The following is a 16437-nucleotide window of genomic DNA, read 5'->3' on the forward strand; positions in this document are numbered from 1 at the left end:
GGCTTTCATCAGCCACGCCTTTCATTAGGTCCGTGACCGAAGTCAATATGGAGCGTCAGCATTAGACAACACACGGATCTTCGTCGCCGAGACCCGCAATTTAATTTTTGAGCAAATCTTCGGATTGGCGAGAGCGCAGTCATTCCAAGAAACATGCGTAGACTGAGAGTGCGCTTGGCGCTAATATCGCTCCTCTTATGGATGACGACTGCGTTCCAACAAAGTCAACGGATTCGTCCATCGACGTCGGAAATAAGCCGTTCGAGGCATGTCATGCTACTCTCATTGGAATATTTAAAACATGACCTGTGGCTTCCCTTGATTGCGGAAGACCCCGGAGCTGTGCAGAAGAGGATTGTACAAGTTGGCAGCGGTAAAATAAATTCCGAGGGCGCCGTTGTTGGCATCGACTACGTTGGCACCTTGGCAAGTTTAGGCAACGAATGGACACCACATGAAGTTGTCGATTGCTGGCTGAAATCACAGCAAGGCATGGAAGGGTTGATCGACGCATTCTTGCTGCACAACATCGACGGAGCTAAACTACTCGAACCCGACTACTTGACGGAAGCGTTCGTCACGGACACACTGGGCGTCTCCAACAAGATTCAAGCCAAAAAACTTATCATGGCGGCAAAGCGATTACGGAAACAAACGGAGGATTACGCAATTGGAGACGTCTTTGACTCGGGGACATCCACGTTCACGCTAGGCCAAAGCAAGATGATTCGTGCCATTGAAAGCACTGTGGCTACCATGAAACTGGGAGAAACATGCAGAGTACTATGTCGGTCAGACTACGCCTACGGTTCGGAAAGCTTTCGGCGGAGGAATGGAGAAGCTGTTGTACCACCATTCGCCACGCTGTGTTTTGAAGTTTCTTTGACGCATTGCTAGCGCGACAATGACAGAAGTACCTGAATGCGCGTGGAGCTAGAGAGCCGTGGATGATCCAAAATTGAATAGTAAAGCATGAATTACTTACTCAATCATAGTCTCGTTTCCGCCTTGTCTCTACTTTTGCCTTGGTTTTCCATTGCTGTACACGGTAAGAAGATTTATAGCTAGCTAATCGAGAAGAGGTACCAACCGGTAGATTCAGCGAGGATGTTTTACATTACAATATCACAGTCAGTAACTTAAAACAGTTGACTATGAGACAAAAGAGGAAGATGTCTATACCCTATCCTTTGCAGAAACAAGGTTTAACTCTACGGGGAAAGGTTTTCGGGGTCAGTCAGAGCAAGGGGCATAAATGACCAATGAGCGAAGCCTTGGGCAGATGGAATTTGCGCAGGATGTGCCTATAAGCTTGACACACTTGTTCCACGAGTCGTACAGTATAAGTCTCGTTGGCCTCGTCGTGACATCTTACGACACGGTCGTATTATCAATCTTTGGTGACGCGCATATGATCTTCATGTCGTAGTCCCTTTCCGAACAGAAGGACGGCTTGAAACTATGACGTCAGGTCTTGCGTGGCAAGAATCGACTGGACCAACCAGATCTTCTACTACTGAGGCGTCGCGGAGTTGATTCTTGGCCACGCGAGAAGCTAGGGCCGGAAGATCGGCACCAAACGAGAAACCGTGAACGAGAAAGAGCCGACTTTCTCGAGTTTTCTTTGGCAAACTGGTGTCCCGAACTCGGACGATCGTGCCAGAAATAAAAACCATTCCCCATCGCATTACGTTAGTTCTTTGCATTCCAATCTTTTCAGGAATCAATCCAAAGATCTCTTTGCTAACCTCTCTGATCGATCACAGGCATGTTGGTTCCTCATCCTTCCGGTACGGCCATGCGAGGACTGCGAGAGGAAGCCTGCCGATTCCTCTCTTCGCGATCCTTCGGCGCAACGGTGGATGCGACCCACGCACGAATGGGAGGAAACTTTGTAAATTCTGTGCAAGCATGCAATAATGGGAAACGAGTTTGTTGGCATCAGCGCAATCGGCGCACATTTTCCGTTGTCGCAACGCAGCGCAACGGGATTGGGCATCGGACAACCCAGGGGGAAATGGAAGCCGTACCCAGGCGGCACTTTACGAGTCTCAACCAATCAACTCCCTTTCAACTTTGCTTTCTTCGACACGGACAGTCGACCTGGAACCGAGATAATATCTTTATTGGATGGGTAAGTCGCTTTATATAAACTGCAGACTTTTGCGCTTTGGCAAGGCAGCCGCGCCAAAGCGGGAGCTGTACAGCGTACGTCTTTCTCACTATTCGAATGCTGCTCGATTGCTTGCCTAAAAGACGGACACTCCGTTGACTGATGACGGGGTTTTGGAAGCCCGTGTTGCCGGAAAGATGCTCCACAAGTCCGGTATTCGATTCGACGAAGTGCATACCTCACTGCTGCGCCGGAGTATTCGCACGACCAATCTGGCACTGATGGAACTCGGTCAAGAGTATTTGCCCGTACACAAACACTGGCGGCTTAACGAACGCTGTTACGGCGATTTAGTAGGCAAGAACAAAAAGGAGGTCGTCATGCAGCACGGAGCGGATCAAGTAAAACGCTGGCGTCGGTCGTACGACGAACCACCCCCACCCATGTCGGACGACCACCCCTATCATCCTGCGCGTGATCCGCGCTATCAAAATGTAAGTCCATGAGATTCGGAAAACTCATCGTACTCGCTGTGGATATCCGTTCCCAATTATAACTCACCCCTCTTCGTTTCAATCTTAAAAAGATTTTGGACGAGTTGCCCAAGTCGGAGTCTCTGAAAAATACCGTGGAACGGTCGAGCTTGTACTGGGACGAAGTCCTTGCCCCGGCTCTCCGCGAAGGAAAAACTCTCCTTGTCGTGGGTCACGAAAACAATTTGCGTTCATTACTTATGCGTCTCGAGGACATTGCTCCCGAAGATATCATAAATCTGAGTCTACCACGGGCTGTCCCACTCGCATACCGCCTCGACGAGAATTTGAAGCCGCTCCCCCGGGAAGATGGCAAGCTGGACGAAGCGACGGGATTTTTGAAGGGTACTTGGCTGGGAGGCGACCAGGCTGTATCGGAGATCTTGGATCGGGACCACAAACAAGTTTACGATACGGCCATTACGACCAATCTCGAAATCGGCCAAGATCGGGAGAAGTGGAATAATTGGATGGAATTTATCATGGGCAAGCCGTCTGCCAAACAAAAGAGAATAGGTGGTGACAAGCAGAACGGTTTTGCTGGCGGGGCTGCAATACCCGGCGTCAATCACCGTACATTCACTCTACAGCAGGAACGGAAACAGGAGTCGCAGTAATGGAGATCTTTGAAAACGGCTGCATTGGAAGAGTTTGTATTTGGCATAGCATGGAAACAAGACGACACCCACACGGGCGGAACACTACAATTAGGGGCCATTTTGGAGGGTACATGCACAATGCCAAGGAATCTTATCTTAGAGCTAGTAACTATTTTTTCCAGAGTAATTAATGTTGTATTACAGATGCTCTTTCTTGTACGCTTCCAACTGCCACATTCGCTCATATTCTCTGGTGCTACAGTGGGCGTGTGTGAGCTTGCTCCGAGGCTGAGAACAGTTTTTTAATAGCAGCCACATTCATTCATATTCTTTGGATGTTTAAATTGCGCGTGTTGACGTTGTTGATCCTCGATCGAGAACATTTTTTTCAATAAAAGCCACATTCATTCTTACGGTATTTATTGTTGTAAAAATTGCGCGTGTTCACGTTGATCCTAGATCGATAATATTATTTTTCACACTCCATTAGGTCTATTAATTCGTAGTTCTTTCATATTAATTAGTGTTAAGTAGATTGAGTCCCTACACGGGTTGGTTTCCCATTCATTGTCAACTACTAAATAATAGGAGTAGAGAAATCTTATTCGCGTTTTTGCTTACATTAGTGTTGCCACTGAAAGCCACCGAGTACCGGATTACGTGACCCAGAAAATCGAACTTCATAGAGGAAAGGAACTGCAAACCAGCGGCCTACCTAGTAGAGTCAAAAACAAGGAGACGTGTCGTTCCACTGCTGGACATTATACTCTATTCAGGTGTGTTGTGAATTGTTTGTTGCGCTCTACTGGATGGCATCGTCCCATTTCCACAACAGACTTCTTTCACCATGGCAGTTGTCACGGAAAAGACACCGCTCGTCTCTTCCCTGCATGACAGGAGTTCTAACCAACGAGACTCCAGGCACCACAACGAGGAGCTATCCGTTACCTTCGCAGTGGCCGAAAACGGAAGAGGCCCATCACCACGACGTGTTCGCGAAGGTGGAGTCGTTCGGCAACTCTCTGATCGCCTAATTGTAATAATCGCTCATCACACTGGATCCATTGGGTGGCTGGGGTCCATGTCAATTGCAGTGAATTCTTTGACGGGACCTGCTATGGTAAATCTCCCGGCAACGTTTGCCCGATCGGGTGTTATACCCACGATCGGGGCACTCGTCTTCGTGTGCTTCCTCTCCTCTTTTTGCTCCATGCATATGTCCAACACCATTTCAAAAGTTGCGGGGAATCACAACTTCAAAAAGGAAATCGAGTTTAGTGAAGCATTTCGCGCTTTTTGGGGACATCGATGGTTTCTCGTCACTCAAGTAATCTTCTTTTGCTGCATTACGTGTCTCAATATTAGTTCCATTGTTGACACTGGTGAAGTTGTGGACACTTTTTTTGGACACTGGTGGCCTCGTGGATCAGGTGCGTTTCAAATTTCAGGCTCTGGAGACACACACTGGATTCGGTGGGACTATTCTATATGCAGTGAAGAGCAGCTACATCAAGGAGAGTGTATCCCTTTCCACGACGACCCCGGGACGCTCATAACAGTGGGAAAGGTCGTCACCACGATTATATTTCTCCCGTTAGCATTAATGGATTTGAAGGAAAACGCAGCGTGGCAAATTCTCGGCTTTGCGATTCTCATCGTCACAAGTTTGCAGTTTATAATTCAGTTCGGTATGTCGGGCATTGACTTCAACAACGTTTCTCTTTGGGGCAGCGATTGGGATGATCTTCTTGGAGTTGTCTTGTTCAACTTCGCGCTTGTTATTGCAATTCCTGCTTGGCTGTACGAACGGGAACCCCATGTTAACGTCCCGACGGTCATTCACGGCAGTACCATTCTGAGTACGAGTCTTTACATTTGTATTGGCCTTCTGGGGAATCTAGCTATACCCAATGTGTCACAAAATATGCTGGAATCTATGATGTCTGGGATAATGGGAAGGTTTATGCAAATTGGGGCAAGCATCTTTGCGTTTGCAATCATTGGCCTCGGAATTCCTTTGTTCAGCGTGCTGACAAGGCTGAATCTGACTGGAAGCGGTCTTTGCTCCCGAAGAACTGGAAACATTCTCGCGGTGTATTTTCCATTCACCGTATCTTTGCTTGTGAATGATGCTGGCGATGTCACGAAGCTCTTATCTTGGGGAGGAGTCATTTTCACCAGTTTGGTGGCATTCATTCTTCCCTTGCTAGTCGCGTTGCACGTCGTCAAGCATTACGACAATCCAGGATCCATCACGGTGTATTTTGGCTTGTTGGAATCCAAGTCAGCACACCTTTGCTCGTTGCGAGTTTTGCTATTTCTTGCGATTACTTCCGTCACCATTGCAATAGTAGGAAATTTTGTGTGAAGGAAGTATTAATGTTACTACTACATAAATTGGCCATTGAAGTATTGTACAGTAAAATTCATTCCACTTCTCTTACAATCATGCCGCTGCTTTAGTGAATTTCAGAACATTTCCCTCTTCATCAATTGGCTTTCCATCGTAGCGCGTCTTGGCAAATGCAGCCTTCGTACGGAGCTCTTCATCTTCACTGTGGTAGATAGTGCGGATCAGCGTAGAGCTGCAGGCTTCCGTACGCGGCACAAAATGAACAGGCATCACCGATTCTACCCACTCGCGACCAGGAAAGTTCAACATGTCGTCGCCTCTGGCATAGCAACAAGTACCCATGTCAATATCCTGCTGACTGACCATACTCTTGATGTATAGAAGCGGATCAGTAGACGGAATCACATAGATCTGGTCAACGAAAGGCTTGGCGTTTGCCATGCGAGTCTCGAGATTGTCAATCGTGTACTTATTCTTCAGTTTGAAATAGGACTCGTCATCGTGGATACCTGCAACTATGTAATAGCCAAACTCTCGCAGTGACAAGAGTACATTTTGATGTCCACGATGGAAGAGGTCAAAGCAACCAATAGTGTAGACCTTTCGATCTTCCCAGCCTTCCGGCAAGTCAGGCTTCAGAGCGTTCACTTCGTCAATAAGACTCTCGACTTCGGCTTTAAGTTCACGGAAAACATCCCCGTCCAGAAACGGGAGGGCCTTACAAAGCTCAGTCAGCTTCACGTCTCGAATCGAAGATCCCGTGCGTTTGTCAAACTTTTTGAGAATCTTGGAGAACGCTGTTTTGTTAAGGCTTAGGAATTCGATGAGCAGACCAAGCTCGCGACTGAACGTTGCGAGGGACTTTTTAGCGTAGATGAAAGCCTTGAAGTGTTTAGAAGCACCCATTCGACGGTACTCATCCTTCAAAGACGCCTGTTTGGTACCGAAACTCTGGCGTTTAGTCAACATTTGAAAGCCCGAAAACTTCGCAGGCCCCTTTTCTGACTGTGAGTCGCATGAAGCACTATCTTCATCTGAAGAAGAAAGAGAACTATCCGACTCCGACAATTGCTCAGTGGGCGACTCGGGAGGAACAACAGTTTGAGCTTCACGGAGGTCAGCAACGCGCTCTTCTAGAGTCTTCATGTACTGAAGTGCCCAATTCTCCTTGTCTTGATAAAACTTGGTAATCTTCCGCTGATCATCCTCAAGAATACTAAAGAATTCATTGCCAAAGGGAATAGTTGAGTCATCTCCTCCGACTCTGATACTCTTCTTCAGAGCTTTGTAATCGACAGAGTAAAATCGCCATTCTTTGAGGGTTTGTTCACGGAGGTTCTTGCCGAACTTCATATCAATACTCTCAAAGCTGGTGTTTCTACACGAAAATAGAATTTCAAAGAAAACGGTGTAAGTCGAGTACAATAAATTCAAGTGGGGCAGGGCTGGAAGTGAGTAGTAAATTGGGGGGTATCCGCGCAATCGTGATCCGATGACACATCAACTTCTTATCTTTTCATTGGGTAACGGTGTCGCGCGAAAAAATGAGTGCCGTAAATGAACTGACGAGCCTGGCAAGCATGACCCGATGCGAGAAAATGCAATGTACCGAGAAAAAAAGAATTCTGCTAGCCCACAATGGAAAATGCGTTCCGAATCGATAGAAAGTCTCAATGCCATTGGACCAAAGGTGAAGCAGCTGTCGGTTTCACTCCAATGTCGAATTCCGAGTACGGGGGAAAGGCGGACGAGCGATGTTTCGTGCTCACTCGTACAAAGCCAGCGTGGTACAGTTAGTGCGAAAGACTTCCTTCCCGTCCCTTTCATCTCAATGGAGTCTCAGGTTCACGCTGTGCATTCCAAGCGTTAACTTGCCATATGCCAACAAGGTCTCTCAATAACTCTCTTGCATCCAGTCCAAGGCATCCAAATGCATACCAGACGACAAACACAAGGAGTTCGGAACCAAACTTCGCTCACCTTGTCTCTTAATCTGAAAAATGATCGGTTTCACGCCGAGAAGTTTCGGCCAAAGTAATTCCTTTTCAGGTAGAATTTCTACTACATGAAACGATGGTGGGTGTAGGCATCGGTACGACTTCGACTGACTACGTAAGAGGAACCAATATCCGGGTTTTTATTGTGTTCTGTTTGTATGCACCACGTGGCGGTATGGGGATCATCCGGTACCCGACTGACCCAACCTCTGAAGTGGCAGTGCAAGAAAGTACGACTTTCAAGTTTTGTCGTTCTCGACATTTCATCGCACTTGCAAGGTTTTTTTGTCCTGTCAAATGGCTTTCGTTATCAGCAGGCATCGGTCGTCGCTGTCAGTCAAGTCAGGTCACCCTGCTCGCAATTCCTGGAACAATATTCCAATTTTCAGGAGAGAGAAAGAACTCTTGACCGCAACAATGAGGGCGCAGGAGCGGAGTTTAAACTCGTATAAGTCAAATAATTGAGAGCAGCGCGATGAAGAAAATTTCTGTTATTCACTGCTGGTCTGCTCCGCGAAGTCGATCTACGGCGCTAATGTATAGCTTCGAGGCTCGAGGATCTGACTGCGCTGCGCTGGATGAACCGCTGTACCGCGAATGTCTGATTCAACGCGGCGATGCGGTTGCCCGGCCATACCGTAACGAACTCATTAACGGCACACCTCCATCTGGGAGCATAACAGATCAAGTAGATGTGTGGGTGCGGGAACTTTCTAGCTTGGAGGAGCGCATTCGATTGTGCGCACAGCGTTTGCCTGAAAACGGTGTCGTCTTTTGTAAACACATGGCGAAACATTCGTTTCTTTACGACTTTCAGGAGGAATTTTTCGCGGATGACCTGAACATTAAGCTCATTCACAAGCATCTCTTCTTAATTCGCGATCCCGTGGCAGTCCTATCGTCTTGGGGAGCGTCGGACTCAGTGCATGGAAGCAGCGCCACTCCTGACGAAGTTGGGATTGTTCCCATGCTCTCCATCTTTTCGGCTCTCTGCAGCCGTCCCCACAGAATACGCTCTATTGTTTCGTTCCTTGATTCGGACGAACTAGTCAAAGATCCGGAGAGAACTCTGGGATCAGTTTGCGAAGACCTGGGTATCCCGTACAAAGAATCAATGATGTCGTGGCCAAGCGGTCCTCATGCTTGCGATGGTACGTTTGAGGTCGCCGGTCAAGATTTGATAGATAAACAAAAAACCATCCGGACTGCCATCTCACTTTGTTAAAATTTTAGGACCCTGGGCTTCCTGGTGGTATAGCGACGTGCATCAATCGACAGGATGGAAACGGAAAACACCCGACTATGGGGCTAGTCGGTACCGAATTCTGAATCCCGATTTAATGGATGCGCTAAAGGTCTCCTATCCTGCCTACGAGTTCTTGAGTAAACTTACTAGGGGATATCAAAAGCGGGGTCCCTCAACCAAAACACTGTATGAAGACCCAAGAAACGAGCATTTACTGACTTACATCGGCGCCCCAGGTCGAGGCAGAATAATTCCGAGATCCATGGCTGGTGTGAGTCCGTGGGATTCATCAGTACAAGGCGGAGACGCTGCATGGGAAGGACTCCGAGTATACCGTGGAAAAGTGCTTTCGTTGGATAAACACCTTCAGCGTCTTTTTAAATCGTCGAAAGCGCTAGGTTTTGAGAACGTGCACACCAAGGCAGAAGTAGTGGAAGCCATTTTCCGCACGCTGGCAGCGAACGGTATGCGGGACGGGGCACACATGCGTCTTACATTGACACGAGGTGAAAAGTGTACCAGCAGTATGAATCCAAAGTTTAATGTATACGGAACGACGTTGATCATTCTAGCCGAATGGAAGCCCACGGAGGGTGCCACGACCTACAACAATACTTCCGGTATTGCGTTGATTTCTGCGTCTCAACGGCGAAACTCACCTCAGACGGTGGACTCCAAAATCCACCACAACAATTTGATCAACAATATTCTGCCAAAGATTCAAGCAAACTTGGCGGGATGCGATGATGCAATTATGCTCGATCTCGAGGGTTTTGTATCGGAGACAAACGCTACCAACATTTTCATGGTTGATAATGGAGTGCTGTTGACGCCGCATGCTGATCATTGTCTGCCAGGGATCACTCGAGCTACCGTTTTGGAACTGGCGAAAGAAATCAATATACCTACCGAAACTCGTCGGATTTCTCTTGCCGAATTCCACGCCGCGGATGAGGTCTTTACTACGGGAACCATGGGCGAACTGACTCCGGTTCGCATGATCGACGGTCGGGTCATTGGTATCGAAGGAAAGCGGGGTCCGATTACTGCCAAACTACAAAAAGTCTATCAGAGTTTGCCGGAACGTTCTGGTTGGGCTACGGAGATTCCGCCTTTTGAAGCCTAAGTTTTTGGCAACGGAATAACTACGAGTATAAAGGATGAATTTATTGCGACAGACGGCGTATTTTTATTCGCTATCGCTGTCATCCAGAACAGCCTTGTGTGATATCTTCTTCGCTTTGACAAGCGGAGAATCCATGTCTTCGTCGTCATCTTCCTCCTCGTCGTCTACAACAATCTCTTCGTCACTTTCCTTTTTCGGCTGTGCGGTTGCTGCTGCCGTGGAGGCCCCCCGCATGTTGGATCGTTTGCTGAACGTCTGGTCGTACTCATCATCTTCACTGCTGCTGTCGTCATCGTCACCGTATTCCTTCAATTCTTCATCCGCATCCCGTATGCGCCGTTTGGTGTCTTTAATATTAAAGGTATCGTAATCGCCGTCCTCTTCTTCCTCCAAATACGACCGCGACATGCGGGGTCGAGCAGTTCGTCCTCCGGCCTGACTATACCCGGAACGCTTGCGCGCTGACACCTTTTCCAAGTCTTGCTTGACCTTGATACGGTCTTGTTTCGCCTTTTCGGGATCTTCCTGGGTGACGTATTCGGCAATGCGTGCCTTCTTCATGGTTTTTTGGCGAATGCCCACGGTGAGGGACTTGTGTGCTTCGGATTGGAGTGAACTCGGCCGAATGGTCATCCGAGTGGCGACCGCACCGACGCATTCCAGAACAGTCCCAGCGGCACGTTCGTTATCGTCAGCCGTCTTGAGGACGGCCTTTTGTGTCCGGTAGATGAAGCCGTTGAGTCCGGGAAAGCCGTTGGCTGCGGTTTTCAAGGCATCAATTTCGAACGCTTCGTTGCCAATGTGTAGCGTGTAGGATCCGTCTTCCCACTGCACCAGTCGACTATTCGATTCGCGCAGCAAGCGATCTTGTTCGTCCCGTACGTAGTTTCCGGTATCGTCCTTTCGGTAGCGCCAGCGCACGAGATTGTAGACGGATTGTCCGAAATCGTCCTCTTCCATGGCGGGATGGTACGTGTCGGGGTCGAAGGCCTGGGTTTGTATGCCCACCAAATTGGGTAATTTGGTCATGTGCAAGGCAATATTTTCCGATATTTTGGGTTCTTGCTGCAAGTAGAGTTGGGAGGCCGCAATGCGGGGTCCGGCATCGGTCGGAGCGTCCTCGTCGTTGTCTCTGGCCTGCGTCCCGGCTTGGTCTGGATCGGTAGTGTTCCGGGTCGGAGTGTTGATTTGGTCTCCCGCAATCGTAGTGGAAGACAAGCCCACCACGGTGCCTCGATCGTCGAATTCAACGTCCCCTTCGTCATTGTCACTGTCGTCGAGCGCATTGTGGGCGTCGGTGGTGTGGGTCGGGGTCGACAGCCGGGGGGACGTTGCCCTCTCGGACACGGGCGGGGCCGCCTGGGGCGGATTGGCGTTGTCGGCGACGTCGTCATCGTCGTCCGATGAAGAATCCCCAAACAGCTCTTTCGTGGACATGATCCCGTTTCTATTACACTACACTGCAACAGACTGGACTAGACTTTCAGTACTCTACACTAGACTGGACTAGATTGTGGGGACCAATAGAGTACGGATGTTGTTGATAAGCGACTAGAGTTGTATTGGATGTGGATGAGGGAGGGTTGCCTTACCCCAGACGGCAACGTACCTTACCCCGACATGGTTGCACCGGAGCGCTCGGGTCGAATCGGTATCCCGTCCCCCCATCCCACGCGGTTCGTCCATCCAACCCGTCGTGGTCGGTCTGTCTCCGTCCGATGGCCCGGAGGAACTGTAAGTCACTCGGACAGTATCGGGGACATCAAGGGGAACGGAGTAGGATAAAACAGGTAACCTACCCACCATCATTACCGTACGGGTTCCACCACGCCGCCAGGTCGCTCAGTCAGAAGGGGGTCCTCGCGGTCCCCACCACGCCATCCTCGCCGCCAATCTTCGCCGATTCCCAAGTCACCGTCCGTTCACGACCAAACAATATACTTCCGAACCCCCCCACACAACACACTCACATCACTACTGTCAAGTCCCAAAAACCTTCAAGGTACTCTCTCGGGTTGTCTCTTTTTCCAAGATACCATTGGAATTCGAAACGCACCAAACCATCCATCCACCCAGTCTCTCTCTCCCCCCCCCCCTTTCTGGAAGAAACGCTCCGAAATCCATGGCGGTACCCGTGTCGGTACACCGCTGGACGACGCTCGTCGTACTCCAACTCTTACTGACGAGTACCGACACGGCCCACTCCTTCGCGCCGTCGGTGGTCGCCACGGTCCGGCTCTACACACCACGCTACGGGGCGGGGTCTACCGAAACCGACGAGCGGGCTCCGCCGCCGGCAGCGGCAGTCATGCGTGTGACCGACATTCGGGACGAACTGAATCGGCGGGGTGTGGTCTTTACGGACTGTTTCGATAAGGAAAGTCTCGTCCAACGATTGAACGAGGCTCGGGACGGGACGACGCTCGGTCCAGACCCGCCCCACGAAAACGACAATCCTCACACCGACACTGCCACCCACCAGTCTACCACTGCCGTTACCATTGACCCCACTGCTGCCACTGCCAGTGAGCCCGCTACAAACATCAACAACACCACCACCACCACCACCAACGCTACCGTACCCTTACCCCCCGTCGCGACGGGATCCACACCAGTGATACCCCAGCGAAACCGCGAGGAAACCTTGACGGAACTACGTTCCATGAGAGTCCGACAATTGCGCGAAGAACTCGCCCATCGGGGACTCCGCTGGGCCGGTCTCCTGGAAAAGGAAGATCTGGTCCGAGCCGTCTGGAACGCACGCGAGACTGCCGCTACCTTTTCCTCGACGGGATTGATCACGCCCGGAAAAGTCGCGGCACTCACCGGGCCCCAAATTACGGAAGAAATTGCGCTGGCGTCTTCGCCACTCCTTCTCGACGTTTACGCCACCTGGTGTGGACCGTGTCAAATGATGACGCCACAGTTGGAAGCGGCGGCGCACGAATTGGGATCCCGCGTGCGCGTAGCGAAGATGGACAGCGACCAGTATCCACAGGAAGCGTCCAAACTCCGGGTGCAAGGCTTGCCCACACTGGCCCTCTTTCGGGATGGCGAGGAAATTGACCGTGTGGAAGGAGCCCTCCTGAAGGATCAGTTACTGCAATGGGTGCAATCGCACGGGATATGAACCACCACCGCTACCGGGTGGCGGTGGTTGTCGGTAAGGCACGCCCCCGTGGCTCGACACGGGACATTCACAGTCAGCGACACATGATTTTGTGAATGAGTCTTTCCATAGAGGACAATGGATCCCGCGCGCGTGAAAAAGTAACATTGAGTCAATTTATGAACCATAACCAATTAGCTACCTTTCGTTCTTATCAAAAGCTAGTCTTGCACGGAGCCGAACTCTAATTTAGCGCCATAGTATGCGTCAACGGGCAAAATCTTGGCCCCCCCAAAGTAATTGATGAGCCAAATGTCTGCGATTTCCAACTTGGCAATTATCCAGTGGTGATCCTGTGGCCAGTAATCCATTTGTGGATGCCGCTCAAAGAAGGCCTGTTGAGCCATCGCGTACTCCTCTGACTCGAACGGGACTTGCTCGAGGGTTCCGGTCAACGTGAGTCTCGCACACACCGGATTCTCCGGATCTCCCAGGTTCGACCCGGTTATTGAACACGACTTCGATGCCTTTCCGCCACAAACGGACGGAAGCGACGCCTCACTCAATGTCAAAGAAACGCTGGGATTCTCTCGAATATCTTGGAACGATTGATCCAGATAGGTTCCGTAGAAATACGGCGTGCCGGTAGAATTGCTACACTGCCCATCGACGAAACTGTAGACGTTTCCAAACGGCTTGACTCCAGGCAGGCGACTGCTTATAGTTGTGAGCACACCCCAGTCCAGCGAGTGTACCATCCAACGTGCCAGTGCCTCTTTTTCCCAGAGGCTTGGACGGTCGGGTACCTGACACGGGCAATCGGAACCGTTTTCGTCCGCAGCTATCGCAATCGTGTACGTAACGAGAAACACCCAGGCCAAACTGACCCTTACGAAAAGAGAATTTGACATGACACCGCCAACGCCAAGTAACGTAACTGGTCGAATCTAGTAAGAATGACCAGATCTGTTGCCACAGTTTCTTTCCTTCACACTCGGAACTAGCTTTGTTGCTCCTCCCTTTGGGGGAAGCGGCCTCTGTTACATTTGTTTACGATGTTTACCTTATACCCGTGTGACGCGATACAGATTTTTCGCGTTCCTATTTGACATACGAAAGACAGACGAAAGGAGAGTAGTTCCGGACCTAGCTTGCCGACTGGCCTGGATACATCTACTCGTCAGATCCGCATTCGACAACTAACAGTAAAATAATTTAATTAACGCATTATAAAGTTCTTTTCTCATTTTCATATGATTTACAGTTAGTTAGTGTTCGCACAGAGAGAACGGTCGCTCGTAAAATTTTTGATGATCGTATCCACCAGTTTTTTCATATATTGCACGCCTTTCCTCCATAAGACGATTACGACGTTCGCACGACTGATCATAGGTAAGCAAAGAAGGGGAAGCCAATCTTGCAACAATCATATTTTGAATTCCTGGTTCAGCAGCACCTGAGCCGACCACATTCAGGATTGGTTTGCACATATCGGATACCCAAGCAAGTTGTTGCGGTGGTACGGTTGCCGTCGAACGGATCCGTAGCGTTGGATCCACAAGGAAAAAGCAAACTATGAGGCGCTTTCCATATTTTGATTCGTCAATGAGACGAACGGGTCCTACCCGATGTTGCAGCGTGTTGGGCCAGGCCAGTATTCGTCCAGTCGGAGTGCTACAGCTGCCAATAAATTGAACCAACGGTTCGTCATCTTCCAAACCGTAGACATTCCTTACACCCGTGTCGTCGCCTTGCTCGTAATCTGGCTCGGCTACTGCCACGCGGAAAGCCAGATCGCCACCTTGCACATTCGTGTTATTTAGATAGCAACAGGCCGTTGCCACTATCCGTTCATCTAGAGTACCTTCTACATGCCAAACTCCCCCCTCGTAGGATTCTCCCGGTTCAATCTCCAAGGACGCAACCTTGACAATCACTTGGAGGGGACAGTTTCGCAAGGAAACATCAGCCTCTGGCACATTATACGATGGGGGCGTGAAGTCTGGTATTTCAGGCGGAATAAACTCTCGAATCTCATGAAAGTCATCCAGGTAATCATAATATAAATCGTCATCTTCGCCCTCCAGCTGACTTCGAGGCGCTTCCCACCAATCAGACACGATAGGCACTCTGTGGTCACGTTCACGATAGTTCTTTTGCCAGTGTTCGCCGTCTTCCAAAGGTCCATGACCAGCCTCCCGCAAGGTATTTTCCAAAAGGGGAAGCGCCCTGCAAAACAACTCTCCGATGGAATCGTACAACTCCGCGAACTCTGTCGGATGGAGTGAATTGATGTACGAACTAATTTTACATGAATCTCCAGCAGCGTTGACTCTGAATTCCGCAGGAAGCCACTGTAGGCCGCCCGGTGAAAAAAATCCTTGGCCATCGATCTTCCTTGGCGGTATTTCAGTGACACCGGCCACACCCAAGAAGTTATCCCAATGTGGCATCTGGCTCATACTAGCGGGCACGTGAGGCAGGACTTCTGTTTTCCCTCGCTCATATGCATAAAGAGAAGGATGGACTAGGTCCACCATCTGAGGAGTTCCCGGATGACGATCTTCCTTGTTCGACCCAACCGCTGGTAGCGATCGTAACTTATTGATTTCAGACAACAGCTTGGACCAGAGCTCGGATTCATCATGGCCATCACTCGAAAAGGCTCGATCGACCGCCGCTGGACGACCTGGTCCCGGATATTGCATCGCCTGCCACTGGCATTCCCTAAGCGCAAAAAGAAATTGTCGTGTACGATATTCACAGTCAGCTTCCGAATCATTGACACCATTCAGCGACTCGGCTTGCCAGCGATTGGTAATGGAAGGATCGCGAACTTTATTCCACCAAAGTGGTTTATCCCGAATTGAGCCTGCTAGCTGCATGATTTCCAGCTCGGCTTTCGATCGCGGCATTTCTCCCTCGCCGTAACCGGAAAAAGCGTGAGCTACAACAGCCATAGGAAAACCGCAGCGTGAATGATTCGTTGAAAACTCAACATCACTATTACTAGCCATAGTATGCGGAATGGATCCAAAGCGTCGCTTCAATGTTTTGTAGGCTCGTAACCGACGAAATAGGACGACCGCAGCTGAAGTAATGAAAAGAAGAATTTGCAGTAGACAGCCAAGAGTCTCGGTCAAGAAAAACTGCGTCGAAGACCACCCAATATCACTTTCCCAATTTTCTCTGAAAAGACACCAAGTCTTGTACGTTCTACTAACTTTAAAGCGTAGAAGTGGGCAAGTACACACGTAACAAGTTAGCTCTTTTTGAGACAAAAAATTTAAGTTAGCCTTCACGTCATATTGGTCTGACAATACATGGGATTGCGCTTGCTATGGTACCAACTATCTACAGA

The 16437-nt window shown here is 49.6% G+C and overlaps 9 protein-coding genes across 9 annotated transcripts; 5 read left to right on the top strand and 4 right to left on the bottom strand.

Annotated features, from left to right (window-relative positions):
- Window positions 1–8: 8 nt before the first annotated feature.
- Window positions 9–1137, top strand: PHATRDRAFT_44556 (predicted protein). Its single transcript, XM_002178287.1, has one exon. It carries the CDS (start codon window positions 154–156, stop codon window positions 895–897), a length of 744 nt encoding a protein of 247 aa, XP_002178323.1. The 5' UTR covers window positions 9–153; the 3' UTR covers window positions 898–1137.
- Window positions 1138–1683: 546 nt separating this feature from the next.
- Window positions 1684–3447, top strand: PGAM_5 (predicted protein). Its single transcript, XM_002178288.1, has 3 exons — window positions 1684–2134; window positions 2257–2607; window positions 2700–3447. The coding sequence occupies exons 1-3, from the start codon at window positions 1769–1771 to the stop codon at window positions 3261–3263; spliced, it is 1281 nt and encodes a 426-aa protein (XP_002178324.1). The 5' UTR covers window positions 1684–1768; the 3' UTR covers window positions 3264–3447.
- A 576-nt stretch (window positions 3448–4023) lies between these two features.
- Window positions 4024–5613, top strand: PHATRDRAFT_44558 (predicted protein; the record flags this gene model as incomplete). The annotated part of the gene is made up of 1 exon (XM_002178289.1): window positions 4024–5613. The coding sequence occupies exon 1, from the start codon at window positions 4093–4095 to the stop codon at window positions 5611–5613; it is 1521 nt and encodes a 506-aa protein (XP_002178325.1). The 5' UTR covers window positions 4024–4092.
- PHATRDRAFT_54257 (predicted protein) lies at window positions 5608–7571 on the bottom strand. Its single transcript, XM_002178562.1, has one exon. It carries the CDS (start codon window positions 6949–6951, stop codon window positions 5692–5694), a length of 1260 nt encoding a protein of 419 aa, XP_002178598.1. The 5' UTR covers window positions 6952–7571; the 3' UTR covers window positions 5608–5691.
- Window positions 7572–7952: 381 nt separating this feature from the next.
- Window positions 7953–10015, top strand: PHATRDRAFT_50806 (predicted protein). The gene is made up of 3 exons (XM_002178290.1): window positions 7953–8295; window positions 8344–8746; window positions 8829–10015. Exons 1-3 carry the CDS (start codon window positions 8071–8073, stop codon window positions 9965–9967), a joined length of 1767 nt encoding a protein of 588 aa, XP_002178326.1. The 5' UTR covers window positions 7953–8070; the 3' UTR covers window positions 9968–10015.
- Window positions 10016–10087: 72 nt separating this feature from the next.
- On the bottom strand, window positions 10088–11454 carry PHATRDRAFT_44561 (predicted protein; the record flags this gene model as incomplete). The annotated part of the gene is made up of 1 exon (XM_002178563.1): window positions 10088–11454. A coding segment is annotated over exon 1 (1317 nt), but the record flags the coding sequence as incomplete, so codon positions are not given.
- Window positions 11455–12743: 1289 nt separating this feature from the next.
- On the top strand, window positions 12744–13097 carry PHATRDRAFT_10788 (predicted protein; the record flags this gene model as incomplete). Its single annotated transcript, XM_002178291.1, has 1 exon — window positions 12744–13097. A coding segment is annotated over one exon (354 nt), but the record flags the coding sequence as incomplete, so codon positions are not given.
- A 200-nt stretch (window positions 13098–13297) lies between these two features.
- PHATRDRAFT_10972 (predicted protein) lies at window positions 13298–13873 on the bottom strand (the record flags this gene model as incomplete). The annotated part of the gene is made up of 1 exon (XM_002178564.1): window positions 13298–13873. A coding segment is annotated over one exon (576 nt), but the record flags the coding sequence as incomplete, so codon positions are not given.
- A 424-nt stretch (window positions 13874–14297) lies between these two features.
- Window positions 14298–16293, bottom strand: PHATRDRAFT_44564 (predicted protein). The gene has a single exon (XM_002178565.1). The coding sequence runs from the start codon at window positions 16091–16093 to the stop codon at window positions 14345–14347; it is 1749 nt and encodes a 582-aa protein (XP_002178601.1). The 5' UTR covers window positions 16094–16293; the 3' UTR covers window positions 14298–14344.
- Window positions 16294–16437: the final 144 nt, after the last annotated feature.

The sequence above is a fragment of the Phaeodactylum tricornutum genome, chromosome 4 (genome assembly GCF_000150955.2).
Source record: "Phaeodactylum tricornutum CCAP 1055/1 chromosome 4, whole genome shotgun sequence".
Taxonomy (NCBI): Eukaryota; Bacillariophyta; class Bacillariophyceae; order Surirellales; family Neidiaceae; genus Phaeodactylum; species Phaeodactylum tricornutum.

Excerpts from the sequence above, each read along its gene's own strand:
- PHATRDRAFT_44564 (XM_002178565.1), bottom strand. The coding sequence starts at position 16,093 with ATGGCTAGTAATAGTGATGTTGAGTTTTCAACGAATCATTCACGCTGC.
- PHATRDRAFT_44556 (XM_002178287.1), top strand. The coding sequence starts at position 154 with ATGCGTAGACTGAGAGTGCGCTTGGCGCTAATATCGCTCCTCTTATGG.
- PHATRDRAFT_50806 (XM_002178290.1), top strand. The coding sequence starts at position 8,071 with ATGAAGAAAATTTCTGTTATTCACTGCTGGTCTGCTCCGCGAAGTCGA. Across the intron at positions 8,296-8,343 it reads CAGATCAAGTAGATGTGTGG|CGTTTGCCTGAAAACGGTGT; the intron begins GTGCGGGAACTT and ends TTGTGCGCACAG. Across the intron at positions 8,747-8,828 it reads CGGTCCTCATGCTTGCGATG|GACCCTGGGCTTCCTGGTGG; the intron begins GTACGTTTGAGG and ends TTAAAATTTTAG.
- PGAM_5 (XM_002178288.1), top strand. The coding sequence starts at position 1,769 with ATGTTGGTTCCTCATCCTTCCGGTACGGCCATGCGAGGACTGCGAGAG. Across the intron at positions 2,135-2,256 it reads ATAATATCTTTATTGGATGG|ACGGACACTCCGTTGACTGA; the intron begins GTAAGTCGCTTT and ends CTTGCCTAAAAG. Across the intron at positions 2,608-2,699 it reads GTGATCCGCGCTATCAAAAT|ATTTTGGACGAGTTGCCCAA; the intron begins GTAAGTCCATGA and ends AATCTTAAAAAG.
- PHATRDRAFT_54257 (XM_002178562.1), bottom strand. The coding sequence starts at position 6,951 with ATGAAGTTCGGCAAGAACCTCCGTGAACAAACCCTCAAAGAATGGCGA.